The sequence below is a fragment of the Dunckerocampus dactyliophorus genome, chromosome 10 (assembly GCF_027744805.1).
Source record: "Dunckerocampus dactyliophorus isolate RoL2022-P2 chromosome 10, RoL_Ddac_1.1, whole genome shotgun sequence".
NCBI lineage: Eukaryota > Metazoa > Chordata > Actinopteri > Syngnathiformes > Syngnathidae > Dunckerocampus > Dunckerocampus dactyliophorus.
Window position 1 is genome coordinate 28,754,403 of NC_072828.1, and position 20,093 is coordinate 28,774,495.

At 39.6% G+C, this 20,093-nt stretch overlaps 1 protein-coding gene across 1 annotated transcript; it reads right to left on the bottom strand.

The window, feature by feature from the left end:
- Positions 1 to 2,131: 2,131 nt before the first annotated feature.
- On the bottom strand, positions 2,132 to 11,081 carry LOC129188991 (tetraspanin-1). The gene is made up of 8 exons (XM_054790185.1): positions 10,659 to 11,081; positions 10,456 to 10,518; positions 8,390 to 8,596; positions 6,674 to 6,748; positions 5,893 to 5,991; positions 4,121 to 4,261; positions 2,872 to 2,955; positions 2,132 to 2,475 (listed from the first exon to the last, which is right to left on the bottom strand). The coding sequence occupies exons 2-8, from the start codon at positions 10,510 to 10,512 to the stop codon at positions 2,416 to 2,418; spliced, it is 723 nt and encodes a 240-aa protein (XP_054646160.1). The 5' UTR covers positions 10,513 to 10,518; positions 10,659 to 11,081; the 3' UTR covers positions 2,132 to 2,415.
- Positions 11,082 to 20,093: the final 9,012 nt, after the last annotated feature.

Here is a 20,093-nt window from a genome sequence, read left to right on the forward strand (position 1 = left end):
ATTGGGAACGCTTTGGAGTGTTTTTATCTGCTTTTATTTCCCGTTAGCTTAACATGAAAGCCGAACTAGTATTTTTTTTTTGTTATTTATGACCCTTTGTTTCTTTTTTGACTATTCTGTCTGACAACTTTACTTACTTTTTGTAATTGGATGACTTTAGAAAGGTCTAGAGGTACACATGTACAAGGAGAGTGATGATTTGTGAAAGAAGGTTTGATATTTTCGGGGAGTTTTCATGCAAATGAATAAAGGTATTTTCAGACATTTTGGTGTGTTTTATAAACCGGATTGTCCATCCATCCATCCGTGTTCTTCCGCTTGTCCGAGGTCAGATCACAGGGGCAGCAGCCTAAGCAGGGCAGCCCAGACTTCCCTCTCCCCTGCTACTTCGTCCAGCTCCTCTCGATGGATCCCCAGGTGTTCCCAGGCCAGATGAGAGACATAGTCTCTCCAACGGGTCCTGGGTCTTTTCTGAGGTCTCCTACTGAACACTGAACACCTCCCCAGGGAGGCATCCTCACCAGATGCCCGGGCCACCTCATCTGGCTCTTCTCAATGCGGGCGAGCAGTGCTTCTCACCTTACCTCTAAGGGAGAGCCCAGCCACCCCACAGAGAAAACTCATTTAGGCCGCATGTAACCACGATCTTGTCCTTTCGGTCACCACCCAAACCTCATAACCATAGGTGAGGGTAGGAGCGTAGATCGACCGGTAAATTGAGATCTTTGCCTTTCGGCACAGCTCCGGATTGCATTTATTATATGTTCATTATCACGTAATATGATTAAGGGTGTGTACTCCAGTCATACTGCGCTTTGCCCGCTACACCCTCAACACGAAAAGTCTGATACGTTTGGTTGGTGTGAGTGGTTTGATCTGCGCTCAAGTTTGGTACACATCCCTTCCTATGGCTTCCTATGGTCATCACTCGCAAGTGTGCAGTGTAGCCATCATAAGTGCAGCTTTCCCAGGGGACCTTCAGACCATGGAAGGCACATGGTTAGGGAAATGCATGCAAATTGTTGAGGCTCTCTGGCTTCTGAGGTTGACCAAGGACAACTGAGGCTTCCTGTATATTGTGGTCTGACTTTCATACCCTGCAATGCTTTCCAGAAACTGGAAACTGCCCCAGACAACTTTCATCAGCAAAATTCAGGATTAGCATCTCAGTCACAGTGACGTGGTCTGGAAAGCCAATAGACGGTTAAAAATAGATGAAGGTTTATGCAGAGATATTAATACCCCCAATGTGTAACCCAAAGTTACACTCTTGGACAAAGCTTCGCCTTAAATACGCCTTAAATCCTATTTGTCAAATTCATAGTTTTTTTGTTTGTTTTTTTTAATTATTAAAAATTTTAATTTTTTGAATTTTTTGCCGTTCAGTTTTTTTAACTGATTTTTTTTTCTTTACATTATTTTATGCTGGAAATGTGACTACAAAAATTTCTTAGCAAAATGTATGCGTTTTGAAATTCAGTTCCTTTCAAGATAGGGTTTAATAAATTTAAAAAAAAAATTTTGGCTTATAAAAATTGAATGCAACGTTTCAAAAGACACTTCCGGGAAAACAGAATTTTTTACACTTAATTTTTGTAACCTGAACTTAAAAACACTGCATTCTACCAAACTAAACAGCGTGTGAATTTTTATTTAATGAAAATGTCAGCATACTTTTAAAAAGGTTTCAAAAAAAGAGTAATTCAGTTCAGTTAAAAAATCAGTCAGATAAATTCAGTCTTAAAAAAAAAAAATGTTGGCAACAACGAAACTAAGTAATCTTCATGTGATGACTGTGCTTGTGCGTTAGCCGTGGTGTCCCACATGGATCCACGCTTGGACCACTACTGTTCAGTCTTTACATGCTAGTTTTGTGAAAGTTAGTGATGGCGTCCCACAGGGATCCATGCTCTAAACCAGCACTTTTCAGTATTTACATTCTTCCCTTATTTTTTCTGTCTAAAAGTCATATAGTACTAGTACTAAAGGATTTCAATACCAACACAGTGCAATGTGAACTTAAAGGCAATTCAACTCAAGTGTATTTTCATCCTACAATATTTTTTATTGGTATAATCTGTAAATAGAAAACATGTACTGCATAGAACACAATCATGTGGGAGTGGTCAGCCCAGTTGTAAAACGACATTGCAACGACACATCGTGGATGTTTACCTGAAGATGAGAAGTGCTAAGAGTAATACACAAGAACACAAATATTACATTGCTAAATGAAACTGATAAATGATAATGACTTACGTTTAACAGTTCATCATTTTAGGTGCATTGTAACACAGATAGATATTTTTTGGTTGAGATTTTGTCAGCCTACTGTAGAAATATTCATATCTTTGGAAGAGGGTGTCAATATTGAATAAATCCAGAGTGATGTACGATGTTTATTCTGCTGCCATCTCAGCTGACTCTTTTGTCCAGGTGACAGTACAAGTACATTGACACAATCATGGCCGAAATCTGGGGACACAAGATAAAAAAAAAAAAGAATCTTTGTTGTGATGTATCTCATAATTCTTTTCACGCGTAAAAGTTGAACAACTTGCGTTACGACCAAAACCATGGCAAGCTAACTGTGATTAACCAAATTCCCATGTCCCGTTTTCCTAAAATGACAAGTGTGAGATATCTTCTGATGGATTTTTTTGGTACAGGTTTTCATTTTTAAGTACAATGAATGATATGAAAGCAGATATATCATGGCCTTGAAAAGGTTGGTGATCACTGCTTTAGAGTACAGAGATTAAAAAATACGCGATGTTACGCTGTTGGGTAAATTGTTGACATTGTATGTTCTTCTAATGAGCCAACATGACTTCTACGCTTATAATATTTCATAATCTCATGCATACTTACCTCGAGGACACCAACTCCTGCTGCAATGCCTCCCACAATGTTTGCATGCTCCTTAAGAGACTCCAGCATTTGTTCAAAACAGCCCTGAGAAAGAAAGAGTTGACAACTCTGAATCAATTCTGTAATGTCACAGGTGTTTGTCAATGAGTATATTGTGTACTTTGTACACTTAGATCCTGTTATTTTGACCCCCCAAAAAAATTTAATAAGAAAACAAAAAAAAAATGACAATGGAAGAATGTGCAGTAATTTTACAAGAATAGACTCAAAATATTAATAGAAAAAAGGTTGTGTTCTAACAAGAAAAAGTTGTAATTTTACAAGAATAATGTAATATGAGGAAAAAATAATGTCATTTTAGTAGCTTAAAAGATGGTATGAGAAATAATAATGATATAAATATGAGAAACAAACATAACGAATAAAGTTGTAATTTTATGGGAAATTAGGTGGGGGAAAAAGTTGTAATATGATGGGAATTAAGTCCAAAAAAGTTCACACAATTGAAATGCAAAAAATCCAGTTACATAAATTCAGAGTTAAAAAATGTTTTTTTTGGCAATAAACAAATTAATCTTCATGTGAAGACTGGGCTTGTGAGTTAGCCGTGGTGTTCCACAGGGATCCACCTTTGGACCAGTGCTGTTCAGTCTTTACCTGCTAGTTTTGTGAAAATTAGTGATGGTGTCCCACATGGATCTACGCTCAAACCAGTACTTTTCAGTATTTACATTCTTCCCTTATTTTTTCAGTGTAAAAGTCACATAGTACCAGTAGTAAAGGATTTCAATACCAACACAATGCAATTTATTAAACTTTAAAGGCAATTCAACTCAAGTGTATTATTATCTATTCATTGATTTAAATATATAATATTATGGAGGTAAAGTCAAAATATTACGAGAAGAAAATGTCCAAATTTATGTAGGAAAAAGTTTAAATATTTGGAAAAAAAATGGGAAAAAAGAGCAAAGTTCATACGAATAGTTTTTCACGTATATCACAATGCTGAGATGCATTTTTTTCTTGAAATGTACGTAACTTCTTAGCATACAAAATATGAAAGTGGCCCTTGCATCCTTTCATTTTTCACTATGTGGCCCTCGGTAGAAAAAGTTTCCCTCGTAGCGTGAAGTGTAACTATTTAAAAAAAAAACAAAAAAAACAAACCCTGCACTAATCATTTGTTCTCACAAACACAAATGTGGCCCGCTATCCCGTGTCTTCATGCATTAGGTTGCATTCTCACCTGAACAGAGCTTTGATATGCTGCCTCTGGGCTGCAGGGGAGAAGGTTAGCGAGGCAGCAGCTCTGTGGTAAGCCTCCATTCTCCTTTTCAAAATTGGAGCCCACAAAGTCTGTGTAATTGGTGAAACCACAGCACTCCATCTGGGAAATAAAAAAAGAATGTTATTGGCGTTCCATTTGCCCAGATCTCCCGACTGTGAGGCAGACATGCTAACCACTACGCCACTGTGCTGCCATCTTGTCCTCTAATGTGTTCTCAGGGCACTGAACCGATCTCAAGTCGACTGTTCAGGTTGTCTAAAAACTGGACGTACGTTCGTTGTTTTGTTTTTGGCCGTGCGATTTGTGGCGTTCCCCCAATTTTTATTTTGCCTGCGGAGAACGTAGTTGTGGTGACCATGAAGGAGTAAGATCACGCACCCAACGTACAACCTGTAAGTTGAACATGCGGACCACGCACAAAAGCTGAAGCTGCTCGGACGTATGGCTGTCGCTTCATTCGTACGGCCAACGCACGTAAGTTGTAAGACCAACGTCCATCAGACTTGCAATAAAAGTACTGACCTTGCGTACCATGCGGGCTTCGTATGAAGGTTGAAAGAACCACGGGCAAGCTGTACGTTGTATTATTATTTTTTTCAATGTATGACCATAAATGATCAATAACCATACATAATATGTGTAGTATACTGGGGGGTCTTTTCCTTAATGGCGCTTATCAAAGGACTTTGCCGATTTTTCCAGCATGAAGCGTCTTTTTAAGGTCATGCCACAGCATCTCAATAGGATTCAGGTCAGGACTTTGACTAGGCCACTCCAAAGTCTTTCAGAGGTGGACTTGCTGGTGTGTTTTGGATCATTGTCCTGCTGCAGAACCCAAGTTGGTTTCAGCTTGAGGTTACCAACAGATGGCCGGACATTCTCCTTCAGGATTTTTTGGTATTGTATTTGTATTGTATTTGTACTTTATTTATCCCACAGCGGGGAAATTCACTTGTTACAGCAGCAAGCAAGAGACAGCAGAATTCATGGTTCCATTTATCACAGCAAGTCTTCCAGGTCCTGGAGCAGCAAAACGGCCCCAGACCATCACACTACCACCACCATATTTTACTGTTGGCCCTGCAGGCCGTTTTTGCCCAGTGAACACTGACTTTAACTGAGGCAAGTGAGGTCTGCAGTTCTTTGGATGTTGTGCGGTCTTTTGTGACCTCTTGGATGAATCGTCTCTGTGCTCTTGGGGTCATACAACACCCGGACAACCAGTTGTGACCTAGGCTTTAGAACAGGGGTCACCAAAGTAGCCCCCCACGACCACATGAGGTGCCCGCAAGCCTGCTTTTCATTCAGGTTTCAGTTCATAATGAAAGAACAGTAGAAAGAAATGCATTCTGAAATACAAAATGTGAGTTGTGGACACCAGCATTTTGTTCATGTTCTGGTAAAACAAGCATATTTGCTTTGTTTGGGTTTAAAATAAGCTCTGAAAATAAATGTTGCAAAAATGAGTAGCTCTTGGCGATTTTCATTTTGTAAAAGTAGCTCTCACAAGGAAAAACCTTGGTGACCCCTGCTTTAGAAGATGTTTTGCCTTTCATCCGAGCAGGCTTCATCAGTTAATGCTCTAAAGACTAGATAGGACAGCACTGGTCGACAACCTAAACGGTCAAGTTGCAATCAATTCAGTGCTGTGGGAATACAATGACCTGGATGAATGAGAATATTCTCAGACACAGAAAACCTTGCTTTACATGAAAGAAGGCAAAATTCACCTCGGTCATGGTGGTGTTCCAGATGTCGGTGACCGCAGGATCACTACCGTAATCCTTCTGTAAAGCAGGAGTAGCCCACGCTCGGAGGATCCCCTCGGCCTGTGGAAAAACAAATGGAAATGCTGTCATGCAGTCCGTCAGAATTAATGGAACACTAGAGTAAACATTTTGATTGAATTGCACAATTTATAGGTCATTTCTGTATGCAACAGCTTATTGATATCGGATTAAATGTGTTTCTTAGTATCGTTGACTTTGACATCGTCTGTATTATTGTGGAATTGTTATTGTCGATTGTTGTTGACTTCCAGCTGCATCTGAGTTGTGTTGTTCATTTCCTTGTAGTCCACATGATGTCATCTGCAATATCTGTCCAGTTCCTTGATGTCTTTGGCGGTGCAGTACTTTGGCTTCCTCCGGGCCTCCATTTAATTGTGCAGTTGGCGCTCCAAGGGTGTTGAATTTCTTTAAGATGCATTCTTTACTTGTCACAAAAATGCTAATGTCAGATATTATACAGCCTAAAAGCTCAATGCATTATCAGTCGAATAACTTCTCATGGGGACCTTCAGGACACACGCAGACACTCACCTAGCACGATCAGAATTAAGATACGACTCATGGAAAATGACTAGGAGACACACAATAGATGCATTGTTGTCACGCACACCAGCATGACCCTCACTTTCACACAGACTGGGCTTTCGCTTTGCGGGCACACAGGCTTAAGTTTCACTTTCTAGAAGTTCGCTTTCAGCTAGGGAAAAGGTGGTGAACTTACAAATGACGAATAGGCCAGTGCTACAACGGCGGCTGCCACTTCAGCAATGAAAATGATGAGGATGATGGAGAAGAACTGCGGAAAGAAGAGGAGAGAGAGGTTGAAGTCTTTGTGCATTTAATCATGTCACAGCCAAAGTCTATCACACAAATGGTGGCTTCCATTTATCATTTTTACTGTTCATAATGAATGTCTACTGTAAGGGTGTCCAAACATTTTCCATCGAGGGCTGCATACCTAAAAATCAAAGTATGGACGTCCACTTTGATGTTTTACATTTGTAAACCAACCCATGGAGATACTGTATGCCCAGAAAAAGATAGGGGAAAAAGCGTATTACTTGTATGAACTTTTTCTCCTCAGTTACTTGTTTTTGCTTGTTTTACCATTTTTGTTGCTTTTATTCCTACATTTTCCAAACACGCTCTTGTTCTCGTAATGTTATGATTTTATTGCGATGACATTTTGACAGTATTTTCCAAAAATGGCAACTTTAATTTTTGTTGTGTTTTGTTTCTCATGATATGACAACTTTAGAACGTCTTTTTCGTTAATATTTCAGCTTTAATTTAAATTTGTTTTAATTGAATTATTTTTTTGTTTCAATAATTATGTTTTTTCCTCTTAATATTACGACTTTATTATGACTTAATATTATGACTTTATTCTCGTAAAATGATGCCTGTTTAAAAAAAAATATATTATGACTTTATTCTCCTAATATGTCATCTTTTTTCTTGTAAAAATGACTGCTACTTTTTCCCATTTTTGCTGTTGTGCTTTTTTTTTTTTTTAAATTCCTTTTTAATGTTATTTTAGAATGTGCTGAAGGCCAATAAATAAACAGTCACGGGCCGTAAATGGCCTCCTGGCCGCACTTGGGACACCCCTGGTTTAAAGGGACAATGCCTGTGGAGCTGCCACATACAGTGGTGTGAAAAAGCTTTTGCCCCCTTCCTGATATCTTTTCTTTTTTTGCGTGTTTGGCACACTTAAATGTTTCAAATCATCAAACAAATTTAAATATTAGTCAACAGTGGTTTTGGTCTTGGAACTCTGCCATGCAGGCTGTTTTTGCCTAGTGTCTTTCTTACGGTGGAGTCATGAACTCTGACCTTAACTGAGGCAAGTGAGGCCTGCAGTTCTTTGGATGTTGTTGTGGGGTCTTTTGTGACCTCTTGGATGAGTGGTCGCTGCGCTCTTGGGGTCATTTTGGTTGGCCGGCCACTCCTGGGAAGGTTCACCACTGTTCCATGTTTTCACTATTTGTGGATAATGGCTCTCACTGTGGTTTGCTGGAGTCCCAAAGCTTTAGAAATGGCTTTATAACCTTTTCCACACTGATAGATCTCAGTTAAGTTATGTTTTGTATTTTTTTCTCCCTTAATAATAAAAAGTTACATTTCAAAACTGCATTTTATGTTCAGTTGTGTTGTCGCTGACTAATATTTAAATTAGTTTGATGATCTGAAACATTCAAGTGTGACAAACATGCAAAAAAATAAGAAATCAGGAAGGGGGCAAACACATACACGCCAAATGACTGAAGTATGAAAGTACTGGATGTGTCGATCCGCACATCACTAATGCTTGGCTAACTTTTTGGAGTTTGGACTGCTTGAAAAATCTGATTTTATTTAAATTTCTCAAACATTTTTTCAGCCTTTCCATCATGATTAAGAGACACCGATAATCCACGTGTGTTGGTCCACCTACTGTGAGCAGCAGACATTTGCTCTCCTTCTGGGCTCCGCAGCAGCCTACGAGTCCCAGCAGGAAAAGTGCGGCCCCAAAGGCAAGGCAGCAGCAGGCAACGTTGATATGCTGCATGCCTTTGCTGGAGAAAGGTCCCAGAAGCTGAAGATAGGACGTCGCGTCCACACTGGCCCAGATTCCCATCGCCAGTAAGGTCAGGCCACTCAGCTGTGGGACGATCCCATGGAAACAAGTAGAAAAAGGTGCGTACTGTATTGTCACTCATCAAAGTATAGATCACTGATAAGTTTGCTTTAATAAAAAAGTTGAGTATAATGAGTATAATGCCTCGTATTTGTCAGAAGTGTAATAGGTTATAGAAATGCGAGGCCATCTTACATTACTAACCCACCCAAAAAGTTATACCTCAGTATGTCATAAATATCCCGTCCAGGACCGTGTTCCAAAGGAGGCCTCAGGCTTCCTATTATATCAACAGGCTAAGCCCAGCATGACCTCTTTTTCCCGTCTTTATGAAATGGACACCCAGTTTCGTGACGAACTTCATCTCGCCATTCAAGTCCTCCATAATAATAATAATAGTCATGATAAAAATCACAGGGCAATTGAGAACAGCACCCGGGGGGGGGGGGGGGGGGTTGAGCCTATGGCAGTTGGTCTGAGCCTTTCTGATCGTGTGGCCCCCCAGGTGGTTGTGGCCCCAAACAACCTCACAGAGCAGGGGTGTCCAAACTTTTTCCACCAAGGGCCACTTGGATATTTGGTAAAGCAGCACGTGTACAGCAGCTGCACGAAAAAGTAACCACATTTTCCAGAAATGACGTCTTGATTTTGTTTTGTCTGTTTCTCATAATATTATGACTTTAAAAATAACAGCACATTTTTCTGTAGTATTTCTGTAGCTCTACGCTACCAAAATGACCTGATTTTTTTTCTCATAATATTATGAGTTTGTTGTCGTAAAATTACAGCTTTTTTCTGTTAGCATTTCTCATAATATCTTGACTTTATTATTTTAGTATTTTATGATTTTATTCCCGTAATATTTTGACCTTATTCCCAAAATATTATACCCTTTTTCCCAACCTAATTTTCCAAAATGTTTTACTTTATGCTACTGAAATGACATTATTCTCATAAAATTACGACTTTTTCCCGTTAGATTACAACTTTTTTCTCTTACTTCGACTTTATTCTTGTAAAATTATTTTTTTTCCATTTCTGTTGGTTTTTTTAAATGTTATTTAGTGACTTTAATCCGGTTCACCTTATTCCCATAAAATTATAACTTTTTTCCTCAACCTAATTTCCCCAAAAAATTAACTTTATTTTGTTTCATTAGTTTCTCATGATATTACCACTTTTAAAAATGAATGTCTGCTTTCTTTAATATTTCAACTTTATGCTACTACAATGACGTTATTTTTCCTCATAATATTACGACCTTATTCTCGTAAAATTATGACTTTTTCCCGTTAGATTACAACTTTTTTCTGTTAATATTTTTTACTTTATCCTCTTAAAATTCAAGCTGTTTTTTTTCCATTTCTGCTGTTTTTTTTTATTTTTTATTTTGTTTTTGGGCTTTACTCTCATAATATCATAACTCTTTTCCCCAACCAATTTTCCCAAAATTTTGACTTTAGTTTGAACTTTTTTTTTTAATGGCTGTTTTCCTTAATATTTCAACTTTGTGCTACTAAAATGATGTTATTTTTCCTCATAATATTTCAACGTAAAATTTTCTCGTTAGATCACAACTTTTTTCTCCTAATATTTTGACTTTATTCTTGTAAAATTACTGCAGATTTTTCTGTTTTTTTGCTGTTTTTTTCTTCGGTTTTCTTGTTAAATTATGTTTTTAGTATGTGCCGCCGGCCAGCAAAAAAACAGCCGGCGGCCTCAAATGGCCCCTTTGGCTGCACTTTATGCCCAAAACTGGCCCCTGGGTGGAAGGATACTTTTTCATCTTTTGCGTTGAACGCAATATTTGTCATTTCTTCAGAACATAAGAGGTCTTGGGAAGGATTCATTCATTGTCGTTATGAAAGCAGACACATACTCACCGAGATAAGCAAGTTGAAGACGACCATCATCACTTTGACGAAGGTGAAGCAGCCCATTTTAATCTATTATAAGAAATAATAATCATTAGAGCATCAAGCTGGCTGACACTCTTTGTTTCTCTCTCTTTCACACATATCATTGGCCAATTTGGACTAAATAAACACAGGAAAATAAATGTGCTGTTTAGTCTTTGAAAGCCTACCTTTGTGCGTGTGCGTATCCAAAGTAAAATACCTTTAAAGTTGTTTTCCGAAGTCTCCCTTGTCTGACCTTGCGTAAAAAGGCACTCAAAAACACACAGACTGGATCTCCAGCTAGTTAGGTTGACAAAGCGAGTACACAATAGTTCTCTCCATACGCATCAAAAGGGTATTGCAACAATATTGGGTGGGGATTAGAAATCTGAGTGCTCCTCCTGAGGCTGGCGGTGGAAGATAATAGAAATGGGGTGTGGTCAAGGTAAATACAGGTGACAGTCAGTGGGTGTTCTCAGGTAGACCCTGAAAAGAGGTCTGGGTGGCCGCTCTGACCCCTGCAGGTACCCAGTGACATACACTGCACATGCATCGGATAACCTGGGAAGGGATTTGATGTTAAATAGCCGGCGGCCTATCATGATTCTGTTGTATGCGGTACACATTATTAGACTTCCAAAACAACATACTGTATAACTCAAGATGGGCGAGGCAAGGTAATGTCCAATACCCGGGTGTCCAAACTTCCTCCACCGAGGGCCGCATCTCAGATTTGTGACGTAGGTGAAAAAGCCGATTATTAGTATGAACTTCGGTCTCTGCCCTCATTTTTGCTGCTTTTTCCAAATATTTCAACTTTCTTCTTAAATAATCTTAAATAAGTACCTTTTCTTCTCAATATTATGACATCATTCCCATAATATGTTGACTTTATTCTCATAACATTATAACTTTTTTTTTCCCAACCTAATTTTCCAAATGTTGTTTTGTTTGTTTCTCTTAAATATTCCGACTTAAAGAAAACATATATATATATATATTTTTTTTAAATGTTTTTTTTCTGTTAATATTAATATTATAAATACATTTCTGCTGTTATTTTTTTAATTGTATTTTATAAACTTTGTTCTCATAATATTTTGACATTATTGTCATAATATTAGAACCTTTTTCCGCCAACACATTTTCAAAAAATGATAGCTTTATGTTGTTTTGTTTGCTTCTAATAGTCTTACAACTTAAAAAAAATATCTGCTTTCTTTAATGCTTCAACTTTATGTTACTAAAATTACGTTATTTTTCCTCATAATATTACGTTATTCTTTTCACTGTAGATTACAGGTTTTTTTTCCTTAATATCTTGACTTTATTCTCTGAAAATGATTGCTTACATTTCTGCTATTATTTTTTAAATTTGATTTTATGACTTTGTTCCCATAATATTTTGACCTTATTGTCATAATATTATAAGGGAGGACTTATGTGACCTTTGGCGTTGGGCACGTGGAGGGGGTGGGGTAAACCGGAAGTGAAAAGGGCTAGCTAGACATGCTAATATGTTTGTGCTCAACTGCTCTGTTTTGCTGGCACGTTATAAATAAAACCTTGCCTGAAGAAGAGGAAAGTTTCATTCCTTCCCGAAGAGCTCTCTTTGTCCTCTGACACGTATGACACATGACGCCTAATATTATAATTTATTCTCTGAAATATATAAATCCCCTTCCAAAAGCATACGATCACAATGAAACGTGTCCTTAGTGCTGTAGTTGCGTGCATTTACCGAAAGGTGTCAGTGTTGCCTCACCAATGATGTCCATGTTGGCCAAGGCACCTCCCACATTGCTGCAGGTATTATTCCTGCTTCCCACAGACGCTACAGTACTGATTATTTCACTCACTTCAGACTTTGATGATAACGTGTGTTGCCAAATGATACTTTCACTTCTCACCCTTCTTCCCTGCCCAATTAACAAAAAAAGGAAGGACCTTTTCTGTGTTTGCTGCGCGTTATTGCACCTGTCGGTTTTTTGGTCATACTTATTCAAACAAAGATAACTTTGTTAGAAGTATAAATATAGTTATGTATAATGTTTTTGTGGAATGAAAAATCACAATCTTTAGTAACTTGTGGCGGACACGAGCTGGCATGCCTCTCACCCATCAGTTGTTGGTTTGGGGGCGTGGCTTGTGGACTATTATAAATAGAGCTTCCTGTCTCGACGTTCTTTCTGGTTGAAGAACAAAGTCCTGCCTGAGACCAGCTCTGTGTGATCCGTGATCCGACATGGGTGACCCCGACGTGATCCAGTTTTTGGCCTGTTTGAATTTCTGTGGTTTTTACATTTTGAGAAAGACAAGCTCACAGAAGCCCTCTGCTGGTCACGTTTGTGCAAAGTTTAAAGTGACCATGGCCGTTGAAACATGTCTAAAACTGGGGTGTCCACACTTTTTCATTAGAGGGCCACATAGTGACAAACGAAAGATGCAAAACTGCCACTTCGTAACACAGGTACAGTAGATATGCTAAGCAGGTGTACATATTTCAAAGAAAACCTGCATCTCAGCTTTGTGATAAAAGTGAAAAGCATATCGTGAGTATTAACTTTGCTGTTTTTTCCCCATTTTTGCTGTTGTTTTTTCAACTTTCTTCTTAAATAATCTTTGTAAATGTTCTTCTCTTAATATTAGGACTTTATTCCCATCATATTATAACTTTTTTCTCAACCTAATTTTCCAAAAATTACAACTTTAATTTGATTTGCTTGTTTCTCACAATATTACATCTTTAAAAAACATTACATTTATTCTCGAAAAGCTTTTTTTTTCATTAGAATATTACTTTCTTCTCGTAATATTTTGAATTTACTCTTGTAAAATTACAGCTATTTTTTTCTTCAATTTATGCTATTGTTTTTTTCATTTTCCCACCATTTCAACTTTCTTCGTGTAAATATTCTTCTCATAACATTATGACTTTATTCCTGTAATGTTATCTGTTGTAGCCAACCCAATCTTTAATTTGCTTTATTTGTTTGTGCTAATATGACGACTTAAAAAAATAATAACATTACATTGATTCTCGTAAAATTACAGCTATTTTTCCATTTCTGCTGTTGTTGTTTTTATTTTTCATTGTCCAACTATTTCATTCTATTATTTCACTATTTTCACTATTTCACTATTTTCTTCTTGTAATTATGATTTTGCTCCCATAATATTTTGACTTTATTATAACTTATAATAAATGTCTATATATTTTCTGCAACCTAATTTCCCACAAATTGCAACTTTATTTGTTGTTTTGTTTGTTTCTCATAGTAGTACGACTTAAAAAAAAGTTTTCCTGTAATATTTAAACTTTTTCATCACAATATGACAACGTTATTCTCGTAAAATTACACCTTTTTTCTCGTTAGATTACACATTTTTTCACATAATATTTTGACTGTATTCTTAAAATTATTGCAGAATTTCCAGTTTTTTTAAGTTTTCTAGTTAAAATCTATTTTTAGAATGTGCCGCGGGCCAATAAAACAACAGCTGTGGACCGTAAATGGCCCGCGGGCTGCGCTTTGGACACCCCTGGTCTGAAATGTACTGAGCGATATTGACACAGTATCATGCGGCCTTGACTGGTAAACTGCAGCAGCAGCAGCAGCGAGTGCACAAGAACACGCTTTGCTCGTTTCTCCGTCCACTGATGAATAATTAGACCGGGCCAGATAAATAGCCACAGGCTGCTGCCAGAGCAGTGCAGGCAGAGCGAGAGAAATCCATTTGGATTATTACTCCATACATAAAACCCATTTTCATTTTCACAGCCACAATTTGGTTTACGGTCAGAATAACAAATAGATAACAGCTCAAAAGAAAACAATGGCGCTTACTCTGGACTGAATTTAGAGTCTTGGCTTTTGCGTCTCACTTAAACCCACAGAGAAGAGGAAGGGGATGAATATAAATGAACAAAGTCCACGGTCACGGCCGTGATTTTACAGCTTTCTTGGCTCCCCGACAGAGCCACTTGTGTGAATAATAACGCTTCAGGTGTTGGAAAGACCATCAACTCTAATTAACAGATGAATTCATTTGCTTCCCCGACTCCGCTCGTGCTCGCTTATTGCTAGCAAACGCACATGAATTCATTCTAATCCATGGAAGTGAAAAGGCCTATTTATGCTTTATGCTCATCACATTTCATCCAACGGGGGTCTGGGGACGTTGATTTACTCAACTGCAGAGAGTAGCAGGCGCTGATGATTATGTTTTTAAATGTAATTAACAAAAGAAAAGAAAACAACCCCGACTTCAAGCTTTACAACACTTAGAAAAGATGGCGATATACACAAAACAACTGAGAAGACATACAAATACAATACTAAAAACACAGTCGTCCCTCGCAGTATCGCGGTTCAGTTATCACTCCCTCTCAATATTGCGTTTTTTTTCAGAAATTGATTAATAAATGATGGCTGTTCCGTGGTAGACTGTGGTCTATTATTTGTCACTTGTATTGAAATACGAGTTTCTCCCATGCCGTGTGGAAGTGGTACGTTTTTGGCTTCTTACTTCGTCCTTCTTCCCCACTCCGTTTGAAGCACTTTCTTAAGTTTTGAATAAGTAAATTGGAGAGGCTAACTAGTTAGCTCCCTAGCTTGCTATGCTAGCGGCGGCCGTGTCTTATGTCCCTGCAGTGATCCCGTAGCCTGTGCATTAGCAATGTGGTGTAAACAAGGAATAATAGGAGTGAAAGGTGACTATAGGGGTGCTATTTCATGTCTACAGGGCTCTAATAATTGTAAAAATTGTGTTTAGAAAGCCATAAACAGTTTTTTTATGCTCTAATCATGAAAATATTCAGCTTATTAATATTGAATCCTACTTTGCGGTCTGGAACCAATCAACCACGACAAACCAGGGACGACTGTTTCTTATGGGGAAAATTGATTTGGTTAGAGTGCGTTTTGGTTTGAGTCGGACCTTCTGAAATGATTAATGACTAATTATGATTAATAACCAAGGTTCCACTGTAATCGTGCCTTATTTTTCTGTTAATAAAATACAGTCAAAATGGGCATATTTCAGACGTCTGGAACGGATTCTTGGGATTTATATGATTTCCTTACAGGTTTTCGTGCGTTTCGACTTTTGTCGGACCTTTTGGAACAAAAAAATAACGAAAACCGAGGTTCCACTGTACACGCAGTGTATACTGTACAGGACTACAGTAAATAAAGACCTGAGGGTGAAGACCAAAGGTTAGCGTAAGGTTAGATGTAGTCAAGTCATACTGGGTATAAAGGTCACCAGGACATTAATTCAAGGCACTTTAGTGTCCTTATGAGTAATGGTGTGTGTGTGTGTGTGTGTGTGTGTGTGTGTGTGTGTGTGTGTGTGTGTGTGTGTGTGTGTGTGTGTGTGTGTGTGTGTGTGTGTGAGGAGTGTTAAATGGGGTCTCCTCTCTGTATGCGTTAATAACAAAACACCCTTGGATGGTATTGATTGGCCAATCTCATTCCCATCTGTCCTTCGAAGGGTCCCTTCATCATTCCGGTTCTGGAGCGCCCTTCACCGAGTCGCACCCTACCCTTCCCCGTCTTTTTAACCGCCACCTATCATCGCCCCCTCACTGTCAGCCACTCACGCATCCCCGCCATCATATGTTAAATATGCGTTTTAGTCGTCACCATGAATCATCCCGCGTAGGAAAAGTCACCCAAGTGGGTTTTTAGTTGAGGGAATGTCAGTGGAGGACGACTGAAAGGCGAGTGCAGTCCTACTTTCCAGCACTTTGATTTCACGCCATGACAGTAAATAGTCCCTGTGTATTGCCCGGTGCTGTGTACGGCCGGCGGTGTGCACGCGCGCATGCTCCCCGCTTCAAATGAGTCTTATGGAATAATGGACGTCAAGCTGTGGCGACACAGCGTGAGCACATTTTCATCTCCTCAAGTGTCAGTCAGTGTGCAGCAATGTGACAGTGTGCAACACCCACAGTTGGAATGCCTCCACTCTTCTGGGAGGACTTTGTACAAGATTTTGGAGCGTGTCGGGGAGTGGGTTTGAGGGGGGTTTGATGCGCTTCTTCCTTGCCAAACCGCTCCAAGAATGGTGTTTATGGCCCTGGCTTTGTGCACTGGGAAGAAGGGAGGACCTTCCCAGAACTGTTTCACAATGTCTCGCTAAGAAGAAGAATGCAGCGCTATGTCACTTACTGCTAACTCTTCCTTTCTTAGGACTTCTTGAAGTATTGCATCGTTTCTACTCACTCATCATCCAGCTTTGTTCCTGTCAACTCTTAACCTTTTCATCAGTTACAATTATATATTTATTATGGCTATTATATAATTGGTTAACAGTGATTATAACAATTACACAGTGGTCGAGTGGTTATTTGGAACACAGGAAGTGAACAGGTGTGTTGCAATTGAAGTGAAACAGAGAGGAGGTAAGATTAAATAAGCTTTGCTTCTTCCTACTCCTATTTTTATCATGTGGAACAGTGAATTGTACTATGTGATATATTCCAGTGTAACTTGTATGCATGTTCAAAATAAATGAAACCATTACCTTTACCATGCAGTTATTGATTTCCAGAAACAAAATGATTTACTATTTAAAACGTGACAACACTGTTATATCCATATCAACAATCTGGATGTCGCTTCAACCGCCATTGTTCACGACGACCAACACCGTTTTTACAGAGGCACGATAATCCTTGGTGCAGTGATAAAGTGAGCTGAAACATTGCTCGCAACTCACTCCCCTTTCCCCTTCGCTCCAGGATGAAACACAATCTACCCCACTATGCCCATTTTCTGAGGATCCATCGTGATCCCAATGAACTTGATCTGTCAATGCAATTCAAGAAACAACCAAGTTGAACTGGGACATATACGGTAAACAATTTTTGTTTGTTTTGGGGGTTTTGGGACCCCCAATTGCACTCAAGAAGAGGTCAACTTGACCTGAGGTTGTATAACAGTTGGTCTTTCATAACATTCTCAGGGCATTGAATCGCAACTGGACTGTTCAGGTTGTCTGAGATGTTTTGCCACCCATCTGACCAGGCTTCACCAGTTCATGCTCAAAGACTAGTTGCATTATGCCTTTTGCTCTGCTTTTGCAATTTTGTAGTTTTTTTGGTGTTTTTATTATTTTCATAATGTGCCGCACTTTGAACACCCCTGCTTTCGTGGCTGACGTCGACTCTGTGAGCAACCACAACTCTTGTCGACAATTTTTGCTTCTTAGCTTTTTTCGCAGATGGTAATTAAAGAAAGAAGAGGAGAGTAATTGCTGCTGGACAGTCAGTAGCCCCGAAATGGGAAGAGGGAAGGAAGGTGTTTGCAGAGATGAGAGAGACTGTCCGCCCTCTAAACGAGTCGTATGGACACAGGAAACAATGTAATACAAGGCGACCAATCACAACCTTAATGGTCAGCTAGACAATTCTTTTGGAGGTGCACGACACATTTATATTTCTTCTCACTTGTGGTGCCAACGTTTTAGACAATAATGACTGTTTTTTGAGTCAGAGCAGCCCGTTTAGGCAGTATATACAGTAGCTGGGACTAAATAACCGTTTGATTCATCAAAAACTCATAAGGCCCGTTCACTGTGTGCCTGATTTGTGAAGACATGATGTCTTCCAACACAGCCCTGCCCTCTTTCGGCCTGACAGTGAGATCATTTCGTCACCAGTGTGAGGAGCCCATCAGTCAGTCCTCTCCATGCATTGGTCTCTCCGTGCTATATCCTCCCACGGTGTGTTTTCTCTTGTTCTCACGCTTTCACGCCACCGCCATCTCCTCCTTCATCTTTCCCTCTGCCATTTTTCCTCATCTCGCAGCGCTTCCAGCCTCCCTTCTCTTCCAGAGTCATCAAATGAAGATTAAAGAGCCTTCACTCACTCGCTCGCACACACAAACACACACACACACACACTGACGCTCCCCCAGGAAACCTTCACACAATTATGTGTAGAATGGGATTCATTCTCAGCCTTCAACAAGTCATTAAGTGCATATTGCAAATGGTATGTTTCAGCAGAAAGCATTGATGAGGAACACTGGGAACGCCGGGCTTCGGGGGAGGCCGGAGTGATTTTAATGTGTGTTAAGACTTCATTTGCATTTTGCGTATTGTAAAGTGTATGTGTGTTATATGGAGAAGGAATAGGCGTGGTGGTGGTGGGGGGCATGATTCAGGTGCATATTACCATGCAGTAAGACCTACGGGTCAATGATGTGCAAACTGTAGACGTTTTTTTTCTACTGCAAAAAAAAGATCGACACATACACAACATGTCTTATGCAGAAAGGCACTTGTAGTCAAATCACACTATCTCAGCTTGCAATGCAATGCCCTGCACAACTGTCTGTATCGCAAGATTTCTGCTTTTTTGCTTAATGTACAGTGGAGTGAAAAAGTGTTGGCCCCCTTCTTTATTTTTTATGTTTTTGCATGTTTGTCACACTTAAATGTTTCAGATCATCAAACAAATTTAAATAGAAGTCAATGACAACAACCCTGTGTGAAAAAGTGATTGCTCCGCTGTTGCCCCCCCCCCCCCCCCCCCCCCCCCCCCCCCCCAAAAAAAAAGAAAGTAATTGAGCTCCGTCAGTGTCGAAAAGGTTATAAAGCCATTTCTAAAGCTTTGGGACTCCAGCGGACCACAGTGACAGCCATTATCCACAACATGGAGCAGTGGTGAGCCTTTCCAGGAGGGGCCGGCCAACCAAAACAACCCCAAGAGCGCAGCAACGACTCACCTAAGAGGTCACAAAAGACCCCACAACAACATCCAAAGAACCGCAGGCCTCACTTGCCTCAGTTCAGGTCAGTGTTCATGACTCCACCATAAGAAAGACACTGGGCAAAAACAGCCTGCATGGCAGAGTTCCAAGACCAAAGCCACTGCTGAACAAAAACAACGTTAAAGCTTGTCTCAATTTTTCCAGAAAACATTTTGATGATCCCCAAGACCTTTGGAAAAATACTCTGTGGTCTGACGAGACAGAATTTGAACGTTTTCAAAGGTGTGTGTTCCATTACATGTGGCGTAAAAATAACGCCGCATTTCAGGAAAAGAACATCATGCCAACAGTAAAATATGGTGGTGGTAGTGTGATGGTCTGGGGTTGTTTTGCTGCTTCAGGACCTGGAAGACTTGCTGTGATAAATGGAACCATGAATTCTGTGGTCTACCAAAAAATCCTGAAGGAGAATGTCCGGCCATCTGTCAGTGGCCTCAAGCTGAAACCATCTTGGGTTCTGCAGCAGGACAATGATCCAAAACACACCAGCAAGTCCACCTCTAAATGGCTGAAGAAAAACAAAATAAAGGCTTTGGAGTGGCCTAGTCCAAGTCCTGACCCGAATCCTATTGAGATGCTGTGGCATGACCTTAAAAAGGCGCTTCATGCTGGAAAACCCTCCAATGTGGCTGAATGACAACAATTCTGCAAAGATGAGTGGGCCAGAATTCCTCCCCAGCGCTGTAAGAGACTCATTGCAAGTTATCACAAACGCTTGATTGCAGTTGTTGCTGCTAAGGGGGGCCCAACCACTTATTAGGTTTAGGGGGCAATCACTTTTTCACACAGGGACATGTAGCTTTGGATGTTTTTCTCCCTTCATAATAAAAAGTTTCATTT

What these genes read in the sequence shown, in the direction of transcription:
- LOC129188991 (XM_054790185.1), bottom strand. Translation starts at nt 10,512, where the DNA reads ATGGGCTGCTTCACCTTCGTCAAAGTGATGATGGTCGTCTTCAACTTG. An exon ending in GGAACACCACCATGACCGAG is followed by an intron (nt 4,262 to 5,892) that starts GTGAATTTTGCC and finishes TTTATTTCCCAG; the next exon opens with ATGGAGTGCTGTGGTTTCAC. An exon ending in CAGGAGTTGGTGTCCTCGAG is followed by an intron (nt 2,476 to 2,871) that starts GTAAGTATGCAT and finishes TTGTGTCCCCAG; the next exon opens with ATTTCGGCCATGATTGTGTC.